The sequence below is a fragment of the Dreissena polymorpha genome, chromosome 6 (assembly GCF_020536995.1).
Source record: "Dreissena polymorpha isolate Duluth1 chromosome 6, UMN_Dpol_1.0, whole genome shotgun sequence".
Classification (NCBI taxonomy): Eukaryota; Metazoa; Mollusca; class Bivalvia; order Myida; family Dreissenidae; genus Dreissena; species Dreissena polymorpha.
Window position 1 is genome coordinate 91,951,995 of NC_068360.1, and position 19,071 is coordinate 91,971,065.

The 19,071-nt window shown below is 35.0% G+C and overlaps 1 protein-coding gene across 1 annotated transcript; it reads right to left on the reverse strand.

The window, feature by feature from the left end:
* Window positions 1-7,221: 7,221 nt before the first annotated feature.
* LOC127835903 (uncharacterized) lies at window positions 7,222-9,764 on the reverse strand. The gene is made up of 3 exons (XM_052362323.1): window positions 9,746-9,764; window positions 8,095-8,194; window positions 7,222-7,915 (listed from the first exon to the last, which is right to left on the reverse strand). Exons 1-3 carry the CDS (start codon window positions 9,762-9,764, stop codon window positions 7,222-7,224), a joined length of 813 nt encoding a protein of 270 aa, XP_052218283.1.
* Between the last annotated feature and the right edge of the window lie 9,307 nt (window positions 9,765-19,071).

A 19,071-nucleotide genomic window follows, 5' to 3' on the forward strand; every position in this document is an offset into this window, starting at 1 on the left:
GCGCAGCAAGTGGGTGGATGAGGGTGCTTGTCTCGGGGGTCTTCAGCGGTTGGGTGCTCGGGCCGGGGCAGTATGCGGGCGTGAGGGGGGGCTCGGGCTCGCTCGGCGTGGGTGCGCTTGTGCGGGGCGGCGGGTTCTGCGATCTGGGAACTGCAACAATATACAACCCTTCATGACTGACCGACGACCGTAAATTACTGACAGACACCTCCTCTTCCGCTCCAGACAAATGCACAACAATCACATACCACACACTATACACAACCATACACATCACCACCAAGGAACCCGGAACGCACGGGCGTGGCGCTCTCATACACGCCACCCGTAATGATGGGGGGTGTGAGAGCGATACGTGTGTGTGTTCCGGGTCCTATGTACCGGGTGGTGTTGGGTTGTGGATCGCGTTGAGTGTCTTGTACATTAGTAACGTGCGGGACACTCGGCGGGATCCGCTCCTCATCACCACCTTTAGGTACCTACCACATTAAGGTCTCATTGGCCAACGTGCAAAAAACTCTTTTAAAAAATAAAGTATTTGGCGAATACCCGGGAAAACGGGGTAAATTTGACCTACTTTGACTCTAAAATTAATCTTTTTCTCCTGAGAGGTCACAGGGGCAGGTCGGGTTACCGTAACCTCGTGAAGAGGCCAGTAGGACCTGTAAATAAACTCTGAAACACACACGTCTTGGTGGCATCAGGATGTAAAAAAGGCCATACAGAAGTAGCCACTGAGTGGATCCTGTCCTGATTGTAGTTATTAGTGAAGAATGCGACGGGGAAGTAACCAATTTGATGAGTAAGTTCAATCTCTTACACAATGATCTCCCTTTTGGAATAGTTTCGATACGCGGAGAAACCTCCGCGCAGAGATTTGACTGGTTTCGAGCATAGCTCGATATCAAATCCCCGCCGTTATAACCAACAACGTGATGATAACCGAGCCAGGTGGTACAATAATGGACCTCCAGTTGGTATTTTTTTTTTGTTATTTTATTTTATTTATTATGAACCTAAACTTCTACACTATTTTCAAAATATATAAGAAAAATATATTTCTTTTCATAGGATGATACTTAAACAAAACAATCATTCCAGATCCGGAAGGATTTGCTCATGATGACAGTGGTTATCACCAGAAGCCACGGGGAGATAACCGCTGCGTGGAGTTTGTACTCATAGAAGTACTCGAACAGAGAACTAACTACTGCGATGAGTTTGGAACAAATCGGGAATACCGGAGTAAATATAGCATGCTACATATGCAATTTGGTGTACAATGTTCGTAAGTATTGAATATCTAGAAATTTTATGTTCATTTTATTCGTATATAATGTAAAATTTAAAAGGTTATTTAAAAATGGATCTAAAAATAGAGTAAGAACATTTAAAAGTTGACCATATATTGTAATAATAGTAACAGTGATCTGCTCACAGGTTTGGAAGATGAATTATGTTGGGGGATAGTGCTCATGCAGGAAGTTCCTTACGACGTCTTACCTGCATCTTGGTGAGTACGTCTCTATTGAACACCGTATCAAGTTAACGGTGATTACAGTGTGCTGAATCTTCTTTTATAATTCATAAATTATCCACTGCCTTATTTGATTTTGATGTGCAATGGTATTGTTTGAAATATCAAGTGTAAATATAGAACATTTACACAAGGATCCCGAAAATGCAAAGGTATGGCGACACCCTTGCGAAGACGAGAAATGTTATGGAAAGAACATTCGGTAAACTGAAGCGGATTCGTGTTGTTCAATAAGTACTATAACCAATATTTGTAATATGGTAATCTCTTAAAGGGGCCTTTTCACAGATTTTGGCATTTTTTAACTTATTCATTAAATGCTTTATATCGATAAATGTAAACATTGGATCGTAAAAGCTCCAGTAAAAAATCAAGAATAAAATTAAAAAAAGGAAAAGAACATTGCCCGGACCAGGTTTCGAACCAGTGACCCCTGGAGTCCCGCCAGAGTCCTGAAGTAAAAACGCTTTAGCCTACTGAGCTATTCCGCCAAGTACATATACCTGAAGTATTTTATACCTTATATAAGCAATCTTCGTAGTTTCACAAAATTTAACGACAAAAACAGAACTCTCCAAATTATTCAATCGTTTCGCGTTGCAACGCTTTATAATTTTTAGGTTTTAAAATCGTCAAAAGATGCATATAATGGCTATATTAGACCATGGTAAATGTTCAGTATTACTGTTTCCTCACAAATATCATAACTAAAACGAAAATTTGCGAATCTGAAACAACTTTTTTCAATTTTGTCAATTTACCAAAGCGGGAAAAGATCACTTTAAAGGGGCCTTTTCACAGATTGTGGCATGTTTTGAAGTTTGTCATTAAATGCTTTATATTGATAAATGTAAAACATTGGATATAAAAAGCTCCAGTAAGAAATCAAGAATGAAATTTAAAAAAGAAAAAAGGTAACCCTCAGCAGGACTGGAACCACTAACCCCTGGAATCCTGGTGTGAAAAGTCTACCACTAAGACCACTCGACCATCCTTCCAAATACAATATCAGATGTATTTTATACTTTATATAAGCAATACTCGTAGTGTCCCTAAAAATAACGACAACAACAGAACTCTCCAAATTATTAATTCGTTTCGCATTGCAACGCTTTATAATTTTCGGGTTTTTAAATCGTCAAAATATGCATATAACGGCTATTTAAGAGCATGGTAACAGTATTACTGTTTACTCACAAATATCATAACTAAAACGAAAATTGGCGAATCTGAAACAACTTTTTTCACTTTTGTCAATTTACCAAAACGAGAAAAGGCCCCCTAAAATATTCACCGTACCAACTAACCTGAATTGCACTGAATAAACAAAGTTGAATTTCAAAATTTTAACGTATGTTTTAATACAAATTTAGCTTAACATGAAGCCCTGCAAAGTTTCAGGAATCATCGTCGCATGTGCTGGGCAGGTTATCAGGCATGAAATAGCCGCCAACTATTTCAAGTTTGAAAATCATTATTTCAATATCAGGGTGTTAGATCATTTTCATAAGTATATATCCAAATAGTTAACGTTAATCTAATATTGAACATCCCACATTACAGAAATCGTATGACTTTTTATTAATAATTAAGTTAATCGAAAAATATTACAAAACAATTAAAAAGCTGTTGTACCTTTAGCGGCTAATTAGCAGTAAATGACACGGCATAATGTATTTTCAGGTGAATACACACAGCTTTACATATAGACAATGCACGTAAATATTGGACGAGAGATGTTTGAGTTATAACATGATTTTAGGAAGCTCTCTTAAATGCTTTACATACAGAAAGTATTCTCTCTGGGTCAGCATCAATAACAGTTGTTCCTTCTGAATGTCTATGTCAACGGCATAATAAAACATCTGAAGTTGTTTCAGGGTCTGCTCTTATTTGATTTATTGAAAAGGGCATTACAGCATTTAATTCCAAATACATGTATATATATTAATAACTTAATTATTCACACACAATTTTATTTCAAGTTATTGTTACATGATTATTTTAAAATAAAACCAACGGTTGTCACATATCTTAAGTGTTTATGTACCTTTTAAAATCAGAGCAATGTTTAAAAACAATAAAAAATGGATTTATAACTAATATTGTGCGATTTTTCATCTTAAAGATTCCATTGTTTTGGAATAAGGAAAAAATATTTGGACTGTATACCTTCTACCACTATTTGAATTAGCGCTTATTTTTCCCTACTTTTTGTGTTTTACTTATTTTTTGCAACGAAGACACTTACAACGGAAATTCAGATATTAAGTTTAAATTGCATGGGTAATCATGATCCTTATTTTAGGGCAGTATGCAATCTTTATTATAACTTGTACTTATTTATACTGTTGTATTTAAATAATGTTCATGTACTAAACAAACATGTTTTGTAAATACCTGTTGCATATAACTACATTTACTACACAATTTTGTTCACTATGTATTTAATAATGTATTAGACCGTTGTAATATTTACCTTTGTCACAACTGTGTTTTCTCTTGATTTTACCCCTTTACTGCTGTTTACGAATGACTATGTTTTGACGAGCGTGCATTAAATAAATATTTGTTCCTGTGATTAATGATAACGTGTTAGATAGTGTCGTTTGTATGTTTGTCTTAATTTTCCATATTGATTGCTCATACTTGCTGGCTAAAAGAAGTGATTATTGCTAAATTGCCTAACTTTAATTTGCATTTTACAATAAAACATGTATTATTCGTAAAAGTAACAATATAACTTGCCGATAACGGTTTCATCACTGTCCATTACATGAGTTTCTTCACCAAAGTTGAAGTGGTCCTATTTTTGTATACAAAAACATTATATATTTATATTATATTAAACAGAAATTTAAAGCAATATTTAAATATTAATAATTGTAACACTTTAATAATCCCCTTACGTAGCCTCATTTACGTTGGTAAGCTGATCACCCGAGTCATTGTCATGCCATATACAACCACATGCAATGCTTTATAAAAATAATGTATATACGTTTTAGACTGATTGTGTAGTGTGTATCACAAATTGACAAATGACCGACAAATATTTCGCGCATCCATTAATTTTGACATGCACATACCTTTCACCTCGTAAAATGTGCGAAGCATTCACTTTGCATTCAATTTCGACCCGTGTCACGACCTGTACTTTTTAAATTATAAGGATTGAACCGTTTTAGATATTATTTGACAAAAAGTAATTAAATTTAAAACATATTCACGAATCAGCGCAATCTTCTCATACGAGAAGTTTACCGATCGGTTTTCCGCTTTGACATTTCTTCGGCCATTTTCATCTACGCTCGTACAGTGATTGACACTTTCCGTGACACCGCCTTGGTCGTAACAAGACGAAATGTGCAATGTGCGCTATTTTTGTTTGGTTAACTTAAACTAATGTGGATAAAAATATATAATGCGGTTTAAATTAAATACAATATAATACTCACTTTGGACAACATATCCACACACGGATACATTTATTTGGATAGGCTAAAGTTATCCAGATTTATACAATTGGATATAGGTAGACGGTGATATGGATAGATATAGTTATAAATAATGTTCGTTCTTGTATGAGTAGTGGTACAGTTTTCTTATTGCAATCAAACTGTTTATTGATGTTCGTTTACAATTAATACCTGTTTATACTTCTTTGTATGTATCAGGGCAAATTGCTCTTGAGTTATAATACATATACGAATCAATTTAACAATGGAAACTGGATTCGATCTTTTTTGGTTCAAATACATAATGTTTAATAATTTTTTTGCTGCTTAAATGTAATGGGCTGTGCATGGAAGTATTCGACAAAGTAACTTCGGTTAATTTTTGTCTAAAGTGTTACTTCGCCCCGCAATGATGGATTTTTATAGGACGTTTCAAAAGTGTTAAAATAATGATGAATGTTGCTTCAATAACAAAGTTGTAATTCGATCCCTAAGTAAAAGGCAACGATGCTGATGATGAATCGGGGATTAAACCGCGCTTGACAAAAAAAGGATAAAAAACAACAAATTTTTGCCCACAAAACAATAGTGTGGTCAATTTATGCAGATTTTGACATCTTATCCTGTGTACTAAAGAACCATATGAAGTATGGAATGTACTAGTGGCTGATATTGACAAGTATTGTATTATACTGCTTATTAAAATACATAGTAAGGAACAGGAATTCAAATAACGAAACAACACTTTTTATTATTCAAATATTTGTTGTAACCCATTATTAACATAATTGCAATGACAAAAGTTGGATGAAACATTCACAAAACATGTTATCTGCAGAGAATTTAGTAAATAATTTGCTACCGAGATCAATTATATTTAAATAGGTACGAAAAACAAACATCTCTAGAGTTTATCATTTCTTGCATTTTAGTATCTTGAACAGAATAGTGGTTTGTAACAAATAACACCAGGATTATAAACACGTATAAACATATTTTCAAAGTATCTTGACTAGTTGCGATCTAAAACATTGACCTAACAACTCACAATATGGAATAATGATAAAACTAGAAGTGTTATCAAACATAAGATTAAGGGTCATTCGCATTGTTTTGAAAACCAACTTAGTAAGAACACTACGAAACGAACGCTCGAGGTCTCCCATACACGCAAATGTCTGTCCATCTAGTTTAAAAACATTACTACGCCCATTTAAGTAATTTCGAAAGAAACTTAATTCATTGGGACAAATAGGTAGGACAAAATATCGAAAAGGAAATTGGAAATTCACCGAAATTTTATCATTTTGTCACTAAAATTAATATTAATATGCTTTCAAACGGGGAACAACTTGCTACTGAACACTTCTTTCTCTTTGTGAGTCTTTGCGATCAGCTTTGGTCCATATTTCATCGGGCATCGTCAACATTCGAATTGTGAAATTTTACATGTCATCCACATACATGGGATACATCTATTTGCACCGTTCTTGGTATTCCAAACGTTCATAAACTTCATTAAGACACTTAAGTCTAGTTTAGTTTTGAATTTAAGAACATTTCTGACTTCTTAAATTGCAATCTTGAGGATTATTTTAACCTAGCTGCTGAAATTATGCCTTTTGCAAAAGTATGTGTGGCACGGAAATGAATTCGATATTACTCATGCAACGGTTCATGCTGGAAACAAGTAGATCTACCGATGGATTTAAAAAAGTTTTTTTCCTGCTTGATTGATAATGTAAATAAATGCATGAACTTTGCTATTTTGTTACATAACCCCACAGCAAAAACAAACTCGTATTTTATTGCATAATATTATGCTCTTTTTTAATCGTATAAAAATTACGTCTATTTTTTGTCTGAATGGTACCGGACTTTGAAATACAGTTTAACTTGCTTGTGATGTATTACAACACAATATTTCACTTGGGTGGATTTTGAATTCAATTGGCGTGACATGACCTGTGCAGAGTCATATTGCAAAACTGACAATAAGTCTAACATCATTATAATAGGCACCGTGTCACGGTGTTTTCAAAACCTCAAATTTATCCAAATTGTAGAATAATTCCAATATTTATGACCACTATCCAAAATCAGATCAAACGTATGAGTTTACATATTATGACGAACGCAATTCTTTAAAAGATTGTTGTTTATATCGGGTATCGTCAGCGTTTTGCTGCTGGTGGTCATATACGATGAATTCGTCTGCATCGGCCCCTAGCTTCCCAAGAGGCTGTTGAATTGTGTTGCCGAACTACAAAGCACGCTCTGCAGCTCTGTCCGGAGCTTTGAGCCGCTGAACACGTAGAAGACAAAGTTGAAGGTGTTATTGAAGTAGCTTACCAGCTCGAAAACGTTTGAAAGGAACCACAGATACTGGTATTCGTACAAGGCCGTGTACGGATCCAATGCCCAAAGCGCCAAAATCGTGTCTATTCGGTACCTGTTGTACACGAAAATGACGGCGCGCGGTGTCATTGTGAGGAAGAACATCACGCACAATGCAATTATTAGCATCGACAATGGACGCGTGTCGCGCGCCTGACCTGAAATGCTCATCCGCTGAAGTCTTGAACGGAAGCGCGCGAGCTGCACTACGATGATGACGATGCCAGTGAGCAGCAGCGGGAACGGCGCGCCGAAAGACAACGTACTGTCGATCCATAGGTAAACCAAATGCAATAATTCGGAGTTAACCTTGGAGGGACCGCAATACTTCGAACCGTTGTTTTCATGCACACCAATTATCACGGGAGCTATGATATTAATTCCAAACACGGCTAGCACAATAGCGACGATGATCAGCCCAGCATTTCGTGGGGAACAGCCCAGTCTCACTTTATGCGGGAAGAGTACGCAAGCTGTTCTCTCGACCGTGATAGCCACGATCAGCCACGAGGAGAGATGGTTGCTGCAGTAGGTCAAGTAGAATTACACATGGTGTTACTCAGCAAGCGGATGTCAAGGTCCCAAGTATAAATCACCCAGCCATTCAGAGGTCCGCAGAACAACGTGAGCGTATCTGAAAGCGCCAGAGCAAACAGAAACAATGCCGTTGACGTCATCTTTTTTCGACGAAGCAGCACGAACATAGAGGTCGTATTTCCGATCGTTCCAACGGTAATGAGAATTGGCGGGATCACCCTCCAGAGCAACACCCTCGTGTTCCCATAGTAACCGACCGGCAACTCTGAAGAAGATGTGTTGAACGTTTCCTGTTCTGTTACGTTAATCAAAGTCACATTACTAGAAGGGTCGGTTGTTGAATTCATAGTTTCCATAGTTTAGATTTTAGGCTGAAAACTCCGTATATGTCAAATCCGCTCCTTTACTTGAACAAATATCAAAAAATGTGGCTAGAACGAAATTTGACCCATCGTGTCGAGAAATGACTACATCCCATAAGCTCATGTTATGAAATGGCAACATCTGAAATTTCAGCGCTGAACTTCTTATAATGACGAAGGTATGGCAATTGATACATTTATTACTAAAAGCACTATGAAAAGATGTTTTGCAGCGCATGCAATTACTCATTTGGGGATTCTAATGCTTACCTCAAATTGCAAAACGATTTAATATGCATTAGGGCGTAAAATAACAATCAGCCGAAGAATCAAATATCATGGTCGTCATATAAACAAACAATGCTATGGGCAACATGATTATAATCCATATTGCCTGAGCGGATACCGGTCTAGGAGTGCGTATATGTTCCTGTCATTAAACTGGGTCTCTGTAGGGGAAGGTGGATTTGGGTTGGAAAGTGGACTTAAAAACTCTCCGCAATGCGATTGTCCGGCCTAAGGGGACCCAGAGTTCTTATCAAATGATACGTTCGTCTTTTTTCGTTAAGGGGGCTCCTTAATTTCTACGCAAACGACGTATCATTTAACTAAGTGCTTTCATAGTCACAATAGTTAGTTTTTTGAAAAACTACAAACACTAAGAAAATCGTTAATGTGTGACACCACTTTTCCGGTTGAGAAAAATTTATAAAATAAAAATAAATATCCTTTCAAGATATATTTGTATATTATATATAGTGTACATATATAGTTTATGTACATACACATATATAAATACATATATAGTTTACGTATACATACATATATATAATTAAAATATACATACGGTATAGTTTATATATACATACATATAGTGTTTATTAGTTTATATATAATTTGCACATATATATATATATATATATATATATATATATATATATATATATTTATATATATATATATATATATATATATATATTACTAACTCAAATCGGCTGCACACAGGGATATCAAAAACCAGTAAGATCAACACAGAGATAACATGATCTGCATTGGTGTAGCTTTATATGTTGAACAGGGTTTAACCTTTTAATAATATATAATTATTTAATAATATCAAATTTAATCGTGCGCCATTACGCATTAAATATCATAACATAAATTATTCAATATATAGTGTGTTTATGCTCCTAATAATGATAGTAATTCGACTAGCATGTTTTAATACTCCATAAATCATGATATAAACATAATATCACTGTTAATGTTTTTAACTTAAAACGCCACTTCTGGAACCACGATGGTTATCGACGATTTTACGATAAAGCTGGAAATGTACCTAAATTCTTCAAAACACTAATCTCAGTTATATCAACGATGGCAAAATAACGCATATAGCTGGTTGCAAATAAAAAGCAGATAGAGCGATTGATCTTGCCCTAATGTCAACTCACCTCCGATGTATGAGCCCATACCTTTAGATAAATCAACGCGCTGAAGGCACTGAATTTGTTCGCTATTGCATAATCATAGAAGCAACTACGTTTTCAAACTTATGTAATAGCTTTTTATATCGCAAGTTTGAAATGAACACAACCCATTCAATTTTTTTAAGAGTGTGTCTTAAAGCACAGGGGGAGATGTGTGTGACTGTTTATCTTCATATTTATGTTATAGAGATAACTTAGACAAAATAACATTAATATGTCTTTTTCTCACCATTGGTTGCTTCACTTGCAACCATCTTCAGAATTGTGGTTGCCTTGCTAACGAATAACAAGCCTATAATCATATACATGTTGTGATATGTGCATCTAATACTTAATATATTTTCTTTAACTTATTAAGAAACAATTTTGCCCACATGACAGACTTTTAATGCAGCAGGAAGCCCCGTTTTCCCTGAAAGCAGCGAATATTTACAGATTTTAATGATAAACTTACCAATGTCATGGCAAAAACTGTTATAAACAATAGACAAGCCAATATGTCTCACAAGCTCTTAAACCTATTGTTTACATAATTATAGGGCTGTCGTCTGCTGCAGTGTACCAGTTAAGTATAAACAGAAACGCTTTAAGCATTTGTCCTCTTCTAAACTGGAGTTATTCACACAGGCAGTCATGGGTTACGGGCCCTTCCGTAGCTAAGGCATACTGATTTGCAAAATTGCGTCTGCATTACTTGTGACCTACGCTCACAAATAAAAAAAGAAAACATTAATCTGACTATACAACACATTTGAGGGGTACTCATGGCTTCACACGAGCAATCGAACAATTTGAAACTGAATGTGATAATGAATTTAATTCTCCAACTGACGAATCTGACGTTAATATACGTTTTCGATCGTATCTAGACAAACTATTACTACGCTAGTTAACACCGATAATATTCTGTACCGATATAGAATATGATACCGAAAGGAAACATAGTGTCCCATTGTGTTCCAAGAAATGCGCAGCAGCCATTTGATACCGTGACAATTTCAGAAAAAAAATGTATTCATGTCAAATCAGGATGTATATTCAAAACACTTTGAGAAACCCGTAGAAGAGTCAAACAAGTAATTGAAAAGCGAAATCAGTTGGTTGGAATGAATTCTGGCATCTCTTTCTTACAAAATAATTATGGGATCATGTTTAAAGAATGAATGGAAGTCCTCCCCTTTTACATATATAATACGTGTGGACAATCGCATTTTAGTTAATAACATGAAGCATTGGCTTTAATCCAACATTACCAAAGGATAACAAGTGACGCAGGGTACTCTGGCGACTTGATCAGTAAAACATAGAACTAAAAAATACATTCTAAACGTGGTGGCAAACCCACAACAAGGTCAAAACACACGAAGATAATGCCCCATTTAGTATGTTTTAGCTCGAAGCAGCACTTCTCAAATGTAAAAATGGCGCGTTCAGTGACAACATTTATCCTTTACAAAACTTCTTAAAGAACTTCCTTTATCAGGTCAAATGAATAAATTCATTAATTATAGCAATAATTGGCAGAAGGCACTCTTCCCGATGAATTACGCGAGGCTACCAATATAACATAAATGTGTTAAATATTGTCTTAATGATTTGCTAACCTAATAGTTAATAATAAACTGTTAAATCGTTGGCACGAGTAAGATATTTATAATCACGACTTAATGAAAATAAAGTGGGTGCTTATGAGATCGTCACACGTAACATTTGAGGACCGACCACTGGTCGCTTATGAGACACCTTAATTTAGTAACCTATTTACGCAAAATTTATACCCCTTATATCCGTCGCATTCTTGGAAGGCAATCGAAATCCTTCGATATAACTGACCACTGGGTAGGCAACTGTCCAAATCAGAACATGCCCATAGTGAAGCTTAAATTATGGACACACTGATCCGTTGGCAAACACCCTTGTCAGTAGGGCACGGGAACGGTTGAAATAATGTGTATTATATAATAGTCTATCACAGCTTTAATCACAGAGGTTGTCTCCTCTTTCAAATCTAGAAAACACACACACATGCGTGCACGCATGCACGCTCGCACGCTCTCTCGCTCACTCACTCACTCACTCACTCACTCACTCACTCACTCACTCACTCACTCACTCACTCACTCACTCACTCACTCACTCACTCGCTAACTCACTCACTCACTCATTCACACACTCACTCATTCACTCCCTCATTCACACACACAACTTTTTTCCACACCAGTATTTTATCAGAGGCATTGTTCATCGATTGTATATTCTGTAAATATATTTGCATGCTTTTGATTTATTGATATTTTTATTTTATTTTCACGCGTGTCTGGCTTATAATGATTCTAAAAACCCGATAAACTGTTCTATGCTTAAGTGAATACAATATTTGTTATGTCTGTTGACAGAGCTGTAAGTTAAACACTATCTCAAAATCTATTACGACAATGAGGAGCTCACTTAGGTGAAAACATTGATCGCCCTATACCAGATAACCCACGAAATCAACTGACTACATGCATAAAAATTCCAATATTAACAAGAATAAAGAATACAATTAATGACTTCTCGGCGTGATCCGCATAGAGACCCAGCGGTTTCGGGTTCGAGCCCAATAGTGCGGCGGTCGTTAGATCTCGACAATGCACCAATATATGGGTCTCCCAACGAAACAGATTTCTTTCAAGGTATAGGTGATGATAATGTTTCTAGTCTTTAGTAAAGTCGAGATAAACGAATGCTTGTATTCAGAGTTGGAGAGCAGAATTAATTAATTAATCACTAGCTTAAAGTTCTCATATGATTATTTTAATAATAAAAAAACATAAAACCCTAAAAGGGTTTGCAAGAATAAGAAACATTCATCTGTTTGGTTGTGGTTGATTTATCCATTATTAAATGTATTTCAGGAATTCAGCCAAAACAGACAGCAACATTTTCATTATGTAGCACTAGAAAAAACTGGTATAACATGAAACAGTATTAAACAAGACCGAATTTAACTTAGAAGCAAATTTTCTTAAGACGATAGGCTGCATCCGAATGTTTTAAATTTAAGTTTAACAATGAACAGATGTCATTTTATTTGTAAAAAAAAATGTACATATTATAAACTTTAAAGAGAATGTACGTGCAATTAAAGCATTTCTATGACCATTTTGTATTTATATTTGTTCATAATTCTTTTAATCACATTACATGATACATGATACACCACGTTTAATCTTGTTTTACAATGCCTTATGCTTACATCTACATGATGTTTCATGTGTCTTTTGTTTTTTTTATTGTATTTTTCATTTCTTTGTGTAGACCATAACATATATGATTGACGGTTGATACTAAAAAAAAGTAATATACTTGCGTTTTTATTTAAGTCTTCTATTAATATAATGGTGTAAAAAAATTAATAAACCGATCTGCACATTATTTAAAACTATGTTTTGAGTATTTCAAAGACCATACTTTAAGTATAAAGGCAGGTCAAGATTCAATCAACGGGAACGACTGACACAATCCAGCAACCGGTTTGACACAATCCAGCAACCGGTTTGACACAATCCAGCAACCGGTTTGACACAATCCAGCAACCGGTTGGACACATTTAGCAACCGGTTTGACTCAAAAACAGCAAGTGGCCGGTGGGGTAATCGTTGGGAATCTGACACACACTAATTATTTGTCAAGTGAAATTCATCTCGCTGTGTGACATTATATTTGGCAGTTTAATTGACGATGCTTGTGCAATTTAAAAGAAGTACTAACATGCAGTGCGTCTCTATTATGTACACAAATATACTCATGCTTTAAGTTAACGAAAAGTGATCGATATATAAAGAACTATAAGCATCTGCATTCTATATTGTATTGCATAACGTAACCAAGCCACTATTAAATGTTTTTTGGAAGCAATTATATAAAAACAAAACAAATAGACGTCAACTTTATTGACGAATTTCACAATTAGATAAGTATTTTTACGGGAATGTTTTAATCACGTATAGATACGCCGATAAACAAGTAGCCCCTCCCCCCCCCAACCCCTTTTATAAATAATTGTAACCACAGACATACGAACAATGTCGCGGTAGTAACCGTTGCAGTTCAATTTTGTATTATTTTACTTGCACAAATTAGACATTATACAGATCAGAACATTGAGCGCATACTATTTGCTTATAGGCTTGCACATGCAAGATTAATGTCTTGCTACTTCTGAAGAAAAAAGTAATTCTTTTCAACAGGAAAATATACATGACATTCTGATCATGGGTATGTTGGTGCTTTAATCAAAATTGATTAGTTTTGGATAAAAATAGGGCCCACAATTTAATTGCATTTCCTGTATCGATAACAGGTGCACGCGCATATATGCTTTTCAGAAACAACCGCGTATCTTTGGGATAATTGTTACTGAGTAACTGTAAATGTCAACATATCAGTTATATTCCTTATTTACAGAATACCATTCTAGAAAAGTTCGTATACAACTATAAAATCAATAACATTAAACATACTTTCGAGACTGATTCGTAATAAGCTAAATTTTGTTCTGGCGACAAGAAAACGACGTTGTGCCAGGGGTAAGGAAAGAAAGGTAAGGAGAAGTAACCACGGAGAGTAGTATGTCCTGGTGGTAGCTATTTATGAGGACGGCTATGCTGAAGTATTCACTGCGAGGAGTACTAGTATGTCGTGGTTTGTAAAGGGAAAGTAATCACTGCGGGGCGAATGTCTTGGTGGCAGGCCAGCAGTTAGTAAATAAGGCCATACAGAAGTAGCCATTACGAGTTCCATGTCCTGATGGTAGTTATTTGTGAAGAAGGCGACTGGGAAGTAACCCATGCGATGAGTAATTCCAGTCTCCTAACCAGTGACCCCCCTTTTGGAATAGTTACAGTACGCGGAGCATCCTCCGCAACCTCCACGCATAGATTTTTGACTGGAATCAGCATAGCTGGATCAAATCCCTGAATGCATAATCTACCACGTGATGATTGTTTAGCAACGTGGTACAATAATTTTACCGTTTTTATATTTTTTTAGTTTTAATTAAGGTAACTTATTGTTACTAATAACCTAAACTTATACACTAATTTCAAAATATTTTAAGAGAATGATACTTGTTTCTACTGTATGTTTTTAAAGGAAATCTGATGGAAGAGATTGTATGTGAGAGAATGTAACGACAAAAAAATGGATGTGAAAATAGGGTATGAACATTTTTAAGTTGATCATATATTGTAACTGTATTTACTGTGTTCTTCTCACCACCGGTTTTAAAGATGGAATTATGTTGGGGATAGTGCCCACCTATTCAGGAAGAACCTCATGACGCCTTGACTGCATCCTGGTGAGTACTTATCTATTGAACAACATATCCATTTAACGGTGATTACAGTGTGCTGAATCTTCTCTTATAATACATAAATTATCAACTTCATTATTTGATTTCGATGAACAATGGTATTGTTTGTCATAAATATTGTAAATATTGTTATCATTAATATTGTAAATATTGAATATTTACAAAAAGATCCCAAAAACCCAGAGGTATGGCGACACCCTTGCGAAACCGAGAAATGTTATGGAAAGAACATTCGGTGTACTAAAGCGGAGGATTCGTGTTCTTAAATAAGCACTATAACCAATATTTGTAATATTGTAATCTCTTAAATATTCACTGTATCATCTAAGCTGAATGCACTGTACAAACTAAATTGAATTTCGAAATGTTAACATACATAATACAAATTTAGATGAAAATGAAGCCATGCAAAGTTTCCCGAATCATCGTCGCATGTGCTGGGCGGGCTACCAGGGATGCAATAGCCGCCATTTATTTCAAGTCTTTACATCGTTTTTTAAATGTCAGGGTGTTAGATCATTTTCATAAGTACATATCCATATATTTTTATGTTAATCTTATATTAAACATCACTCATTACAGAAATCGTATGACGTTAAACAATATTTGTTTGAAAAGAAAAAATATTACATAACAGTTTAAAGGCTGTTGTAGTTTTTTAGCGGAAAATTAACAATTAATAACACGGCACAATGTATTTTCAGGTGAATATATACATCTTTACATATGTTCCTTCTTTCTAAACTTCTCTGTCACCGGCATAATAAAAAGTCAGAATTTGTTTTAGGGTCTGCTCTTATCTGACTTATTGAAAGGGGCACTACCGCATCTACATACCAATGATATTTATATATAATAACCTAATTATGCACACACATTTTTGTTTTAAGTTATTGTTACATGATTTTTTTAAAGTAAAACCAACGTTAGTCACACATCTTCGGTTTTCATGTATCTTAAAAAATCCGAGCATTATTTCGGATATTTTTAAACACAATTTAAATAGGATTTATGACTTATAGTGTTCGATATTTCATCTATAAGACGCCATTGTTACATTTATTGTGAATATATAACAACCAAAGGAAAAACTATGAGGACTGCATACCTTTTACCAATATCTGGCTCAGCGCTTGTTTTTTTTTCCTACGTTTTCTGTTTTACTTTTTTTTTGCAACATAGACACTTAGAACAGAAATTCAAATATTAAATTTTAATTTTATGGACAACCATGGTCTTTCTATCAGGAAAGTATGAAATCTTTATAATTGCTTTCACTTATTTATAATTTTGTATTTTATTGATGTTTATGTACTAAACAAACACGATTTGTAAATACTTGTAACTTATAACCACATTTACTCCACAAGTTTGTTCACTATGCATTTCATAATGTATTAGCCCGTTTTAATATGTTCCTATTTCACAAGTATTTTCTCTTGATGTTTCTGAGGAAAATAGATAATGATTTATAATTACACCATTACTGCTGTTTACAAATAACCATGTTTTGATGATTGTACATTACATAAATATTTGTTCCTGTGATGAATAAATACGTGATATATAATGTCGTTCGTATGTTTGTCTTAATTTTCCATATTAATCGCTCATAATCGCTGGCTGAAAAAAGTGATTATAGCTAAATTGTCGAACTGTAATTTGCAGTTTACAATTAAACATGTATTATTCGTAAAAGTAAAAATATACGTTGCCGATAACGGTTTCATTACTGTTCAGTTGAAGTAGTTCTATTTATAAAAACGAAAACATCATTTAGTTATATTAAACGGAGATTTAAAACAAAATTTAAATATTAATTAATGTAACACTATACTAATCCCCTTTCTTAGCCTGATTTACGTTGGTAAACTGGTCACCCGAGTCATGGTCATGCCATATACAAGCACATGTAACACTTTTAAACAAATGTATATACTTTTTAGAAAAATTGTGAAGTGTGTATAACAAATTGAAAAATGACCGACATATATTTCGCGCAACCATTGATTTTGACATGCGCATACCTTTCACCTCGAAAACTGTGCCAGAGGCATTCAATGTGCATTCAATTTCGACCCGCGTCTCATACTGCACTGTTTTCAGTGTAGGGATTGAACCGCTTGAGATACTATTTGGCAAAAAATAATTAAATTCAAAACACATACGTGAAGTTTGCCGATCGTTTTTTTCCGCTGTGACATTGCTTCGGCCATTTTCGTCTACACTCATTCAGTGTGATTTGACATATTCCGCGACATCGCATTGACCGTAACAAGACGAAATGTGCTTTGTGCGCTATTTTTGTTTGGCTTACTTGAACTAATGCGGACAAAGATATCCAATGCGGTTTAGATTTTATGCAATAGAATAATCGCAAATGGACAACATATCCACGAACGGATACATTTATTTGGATAGGCTACACATATCCAGATTTATAAATTTTGGTTACAGACAGACACTGATATGGACAGATATCATTATAAATAATGTTTTTTATTGTATGAGTAGTTGTACAGTTTTCTTGATCATTTGCAGTCAATCTTTTCATTAATGTTTGTTTACATTTTACACCTGATTCAATCAATGTTTATATTTTTTGTACGTATCAGGGCAAATGGATCTGGCATTATAAAACAAATACGAATCAATTTAACCAATGGAGACTGGTTTCGAATGTTTTGGTTCAAATACATAATTTAAAATCTAATGACCATTTTTGTGGTGGGCTGTGCATGGAAGTATTTGACATAGTAACTTTGGTTAATTTGTGTCTAACGGGTTAATTTGCCACGCAAGGATGGATTTTTATAGTACTTTTCAAAAGTATTAAAATAATGAGGAATGTTGCTTCAATGAGCACGTTGTAATTCAATCCCAAAAGGTCGAGGGAACGATACTGATGATGAATCGAGAATTGAGCTTTAGATATGAGACCGCGGTTGACACATAAGGATTAACCCTAACATAAAAATTTCGCTGACAAAACAATAGTGTGATCAATTTAGGTAGATTTTTACATATTGTCCTGTGTACTTAAGAACCATAGGTGTTATGGAATGTAATAATGGCTGATATTGACAGATATTGTTTTTCTTTATAGGGATAATACACGTTTCCGAGGGCATGATCATCTGCGGGCGCTCGAAAAATGCGCAGCACGAGGGCAGGAACGGATTTTGAGAGCGCCCGCAGATGATCATGTCCGAGAAAATGTGTTTTTTCGCCATTATTTCATAAACAAATCACACATACCAAAATAACTTAAAACAACATTGAAAACAATATGTCTTGTTCATTCGACATAGACAAAATAATTCGATTATTTCAATACAGTTCAAGGTTGTGTTTTACATATGCCATTTAAAATGTGTTCAAACAGTGGATTAATGCAAAGTTGAAATGCAGCCGCGCAAAGTAAGAAATGAGGAATTATTTTGGAATTTACAGCAGGAAAGTTGAAGGTACATAAACACTTACATTTACAGCATAGTCTTTTGAAAGTGTTGAGTAAATAACCTTAACTTCATTGGCGTTGCCAATAAAATAAAGCTGTTGTCAAGAGAGTGCAGATGGTATAATTTGAAAAGTGGATTAAAATAATCATTATCCCTGCATGCGTGAGGAAACTGGTGCTTATTCAGTTCCCCATTTATGCTTGGAAATTCGTCGAAGGCTGGAGAAGGGAAGTAACTGCGCGTGGACCAGATTATGGATATGAAAAACACATAACAGGACTTAAACGGCACGTGAATCGCCTTGTTAATACACGATTTCTCCCGTTCAAGCCCTCCTTTTGCCAAGTTTCTGCACCCTGCCAGAGGGCATTATAGATAGAGTTTATGCAATAATGTTTATTAAAATACATAGTAAGAAAAAGGAATTGAAATAGCGAAACAACACTTTTTATTATTCAAATATTTGTTGTGAT

Bases quoted from the DNA above. Each gene is read 5' to 3' on its own strand.
- LOC127835903 (XM_052362323.1), bottom strand. The intron at 7,916-8,094 runs GTTCGTGCTGCT...GACCTACTGCAG, and splicing joins ATCGGAAATACGACCTCTAT to CAACCATCTCTCCTCGTGGC.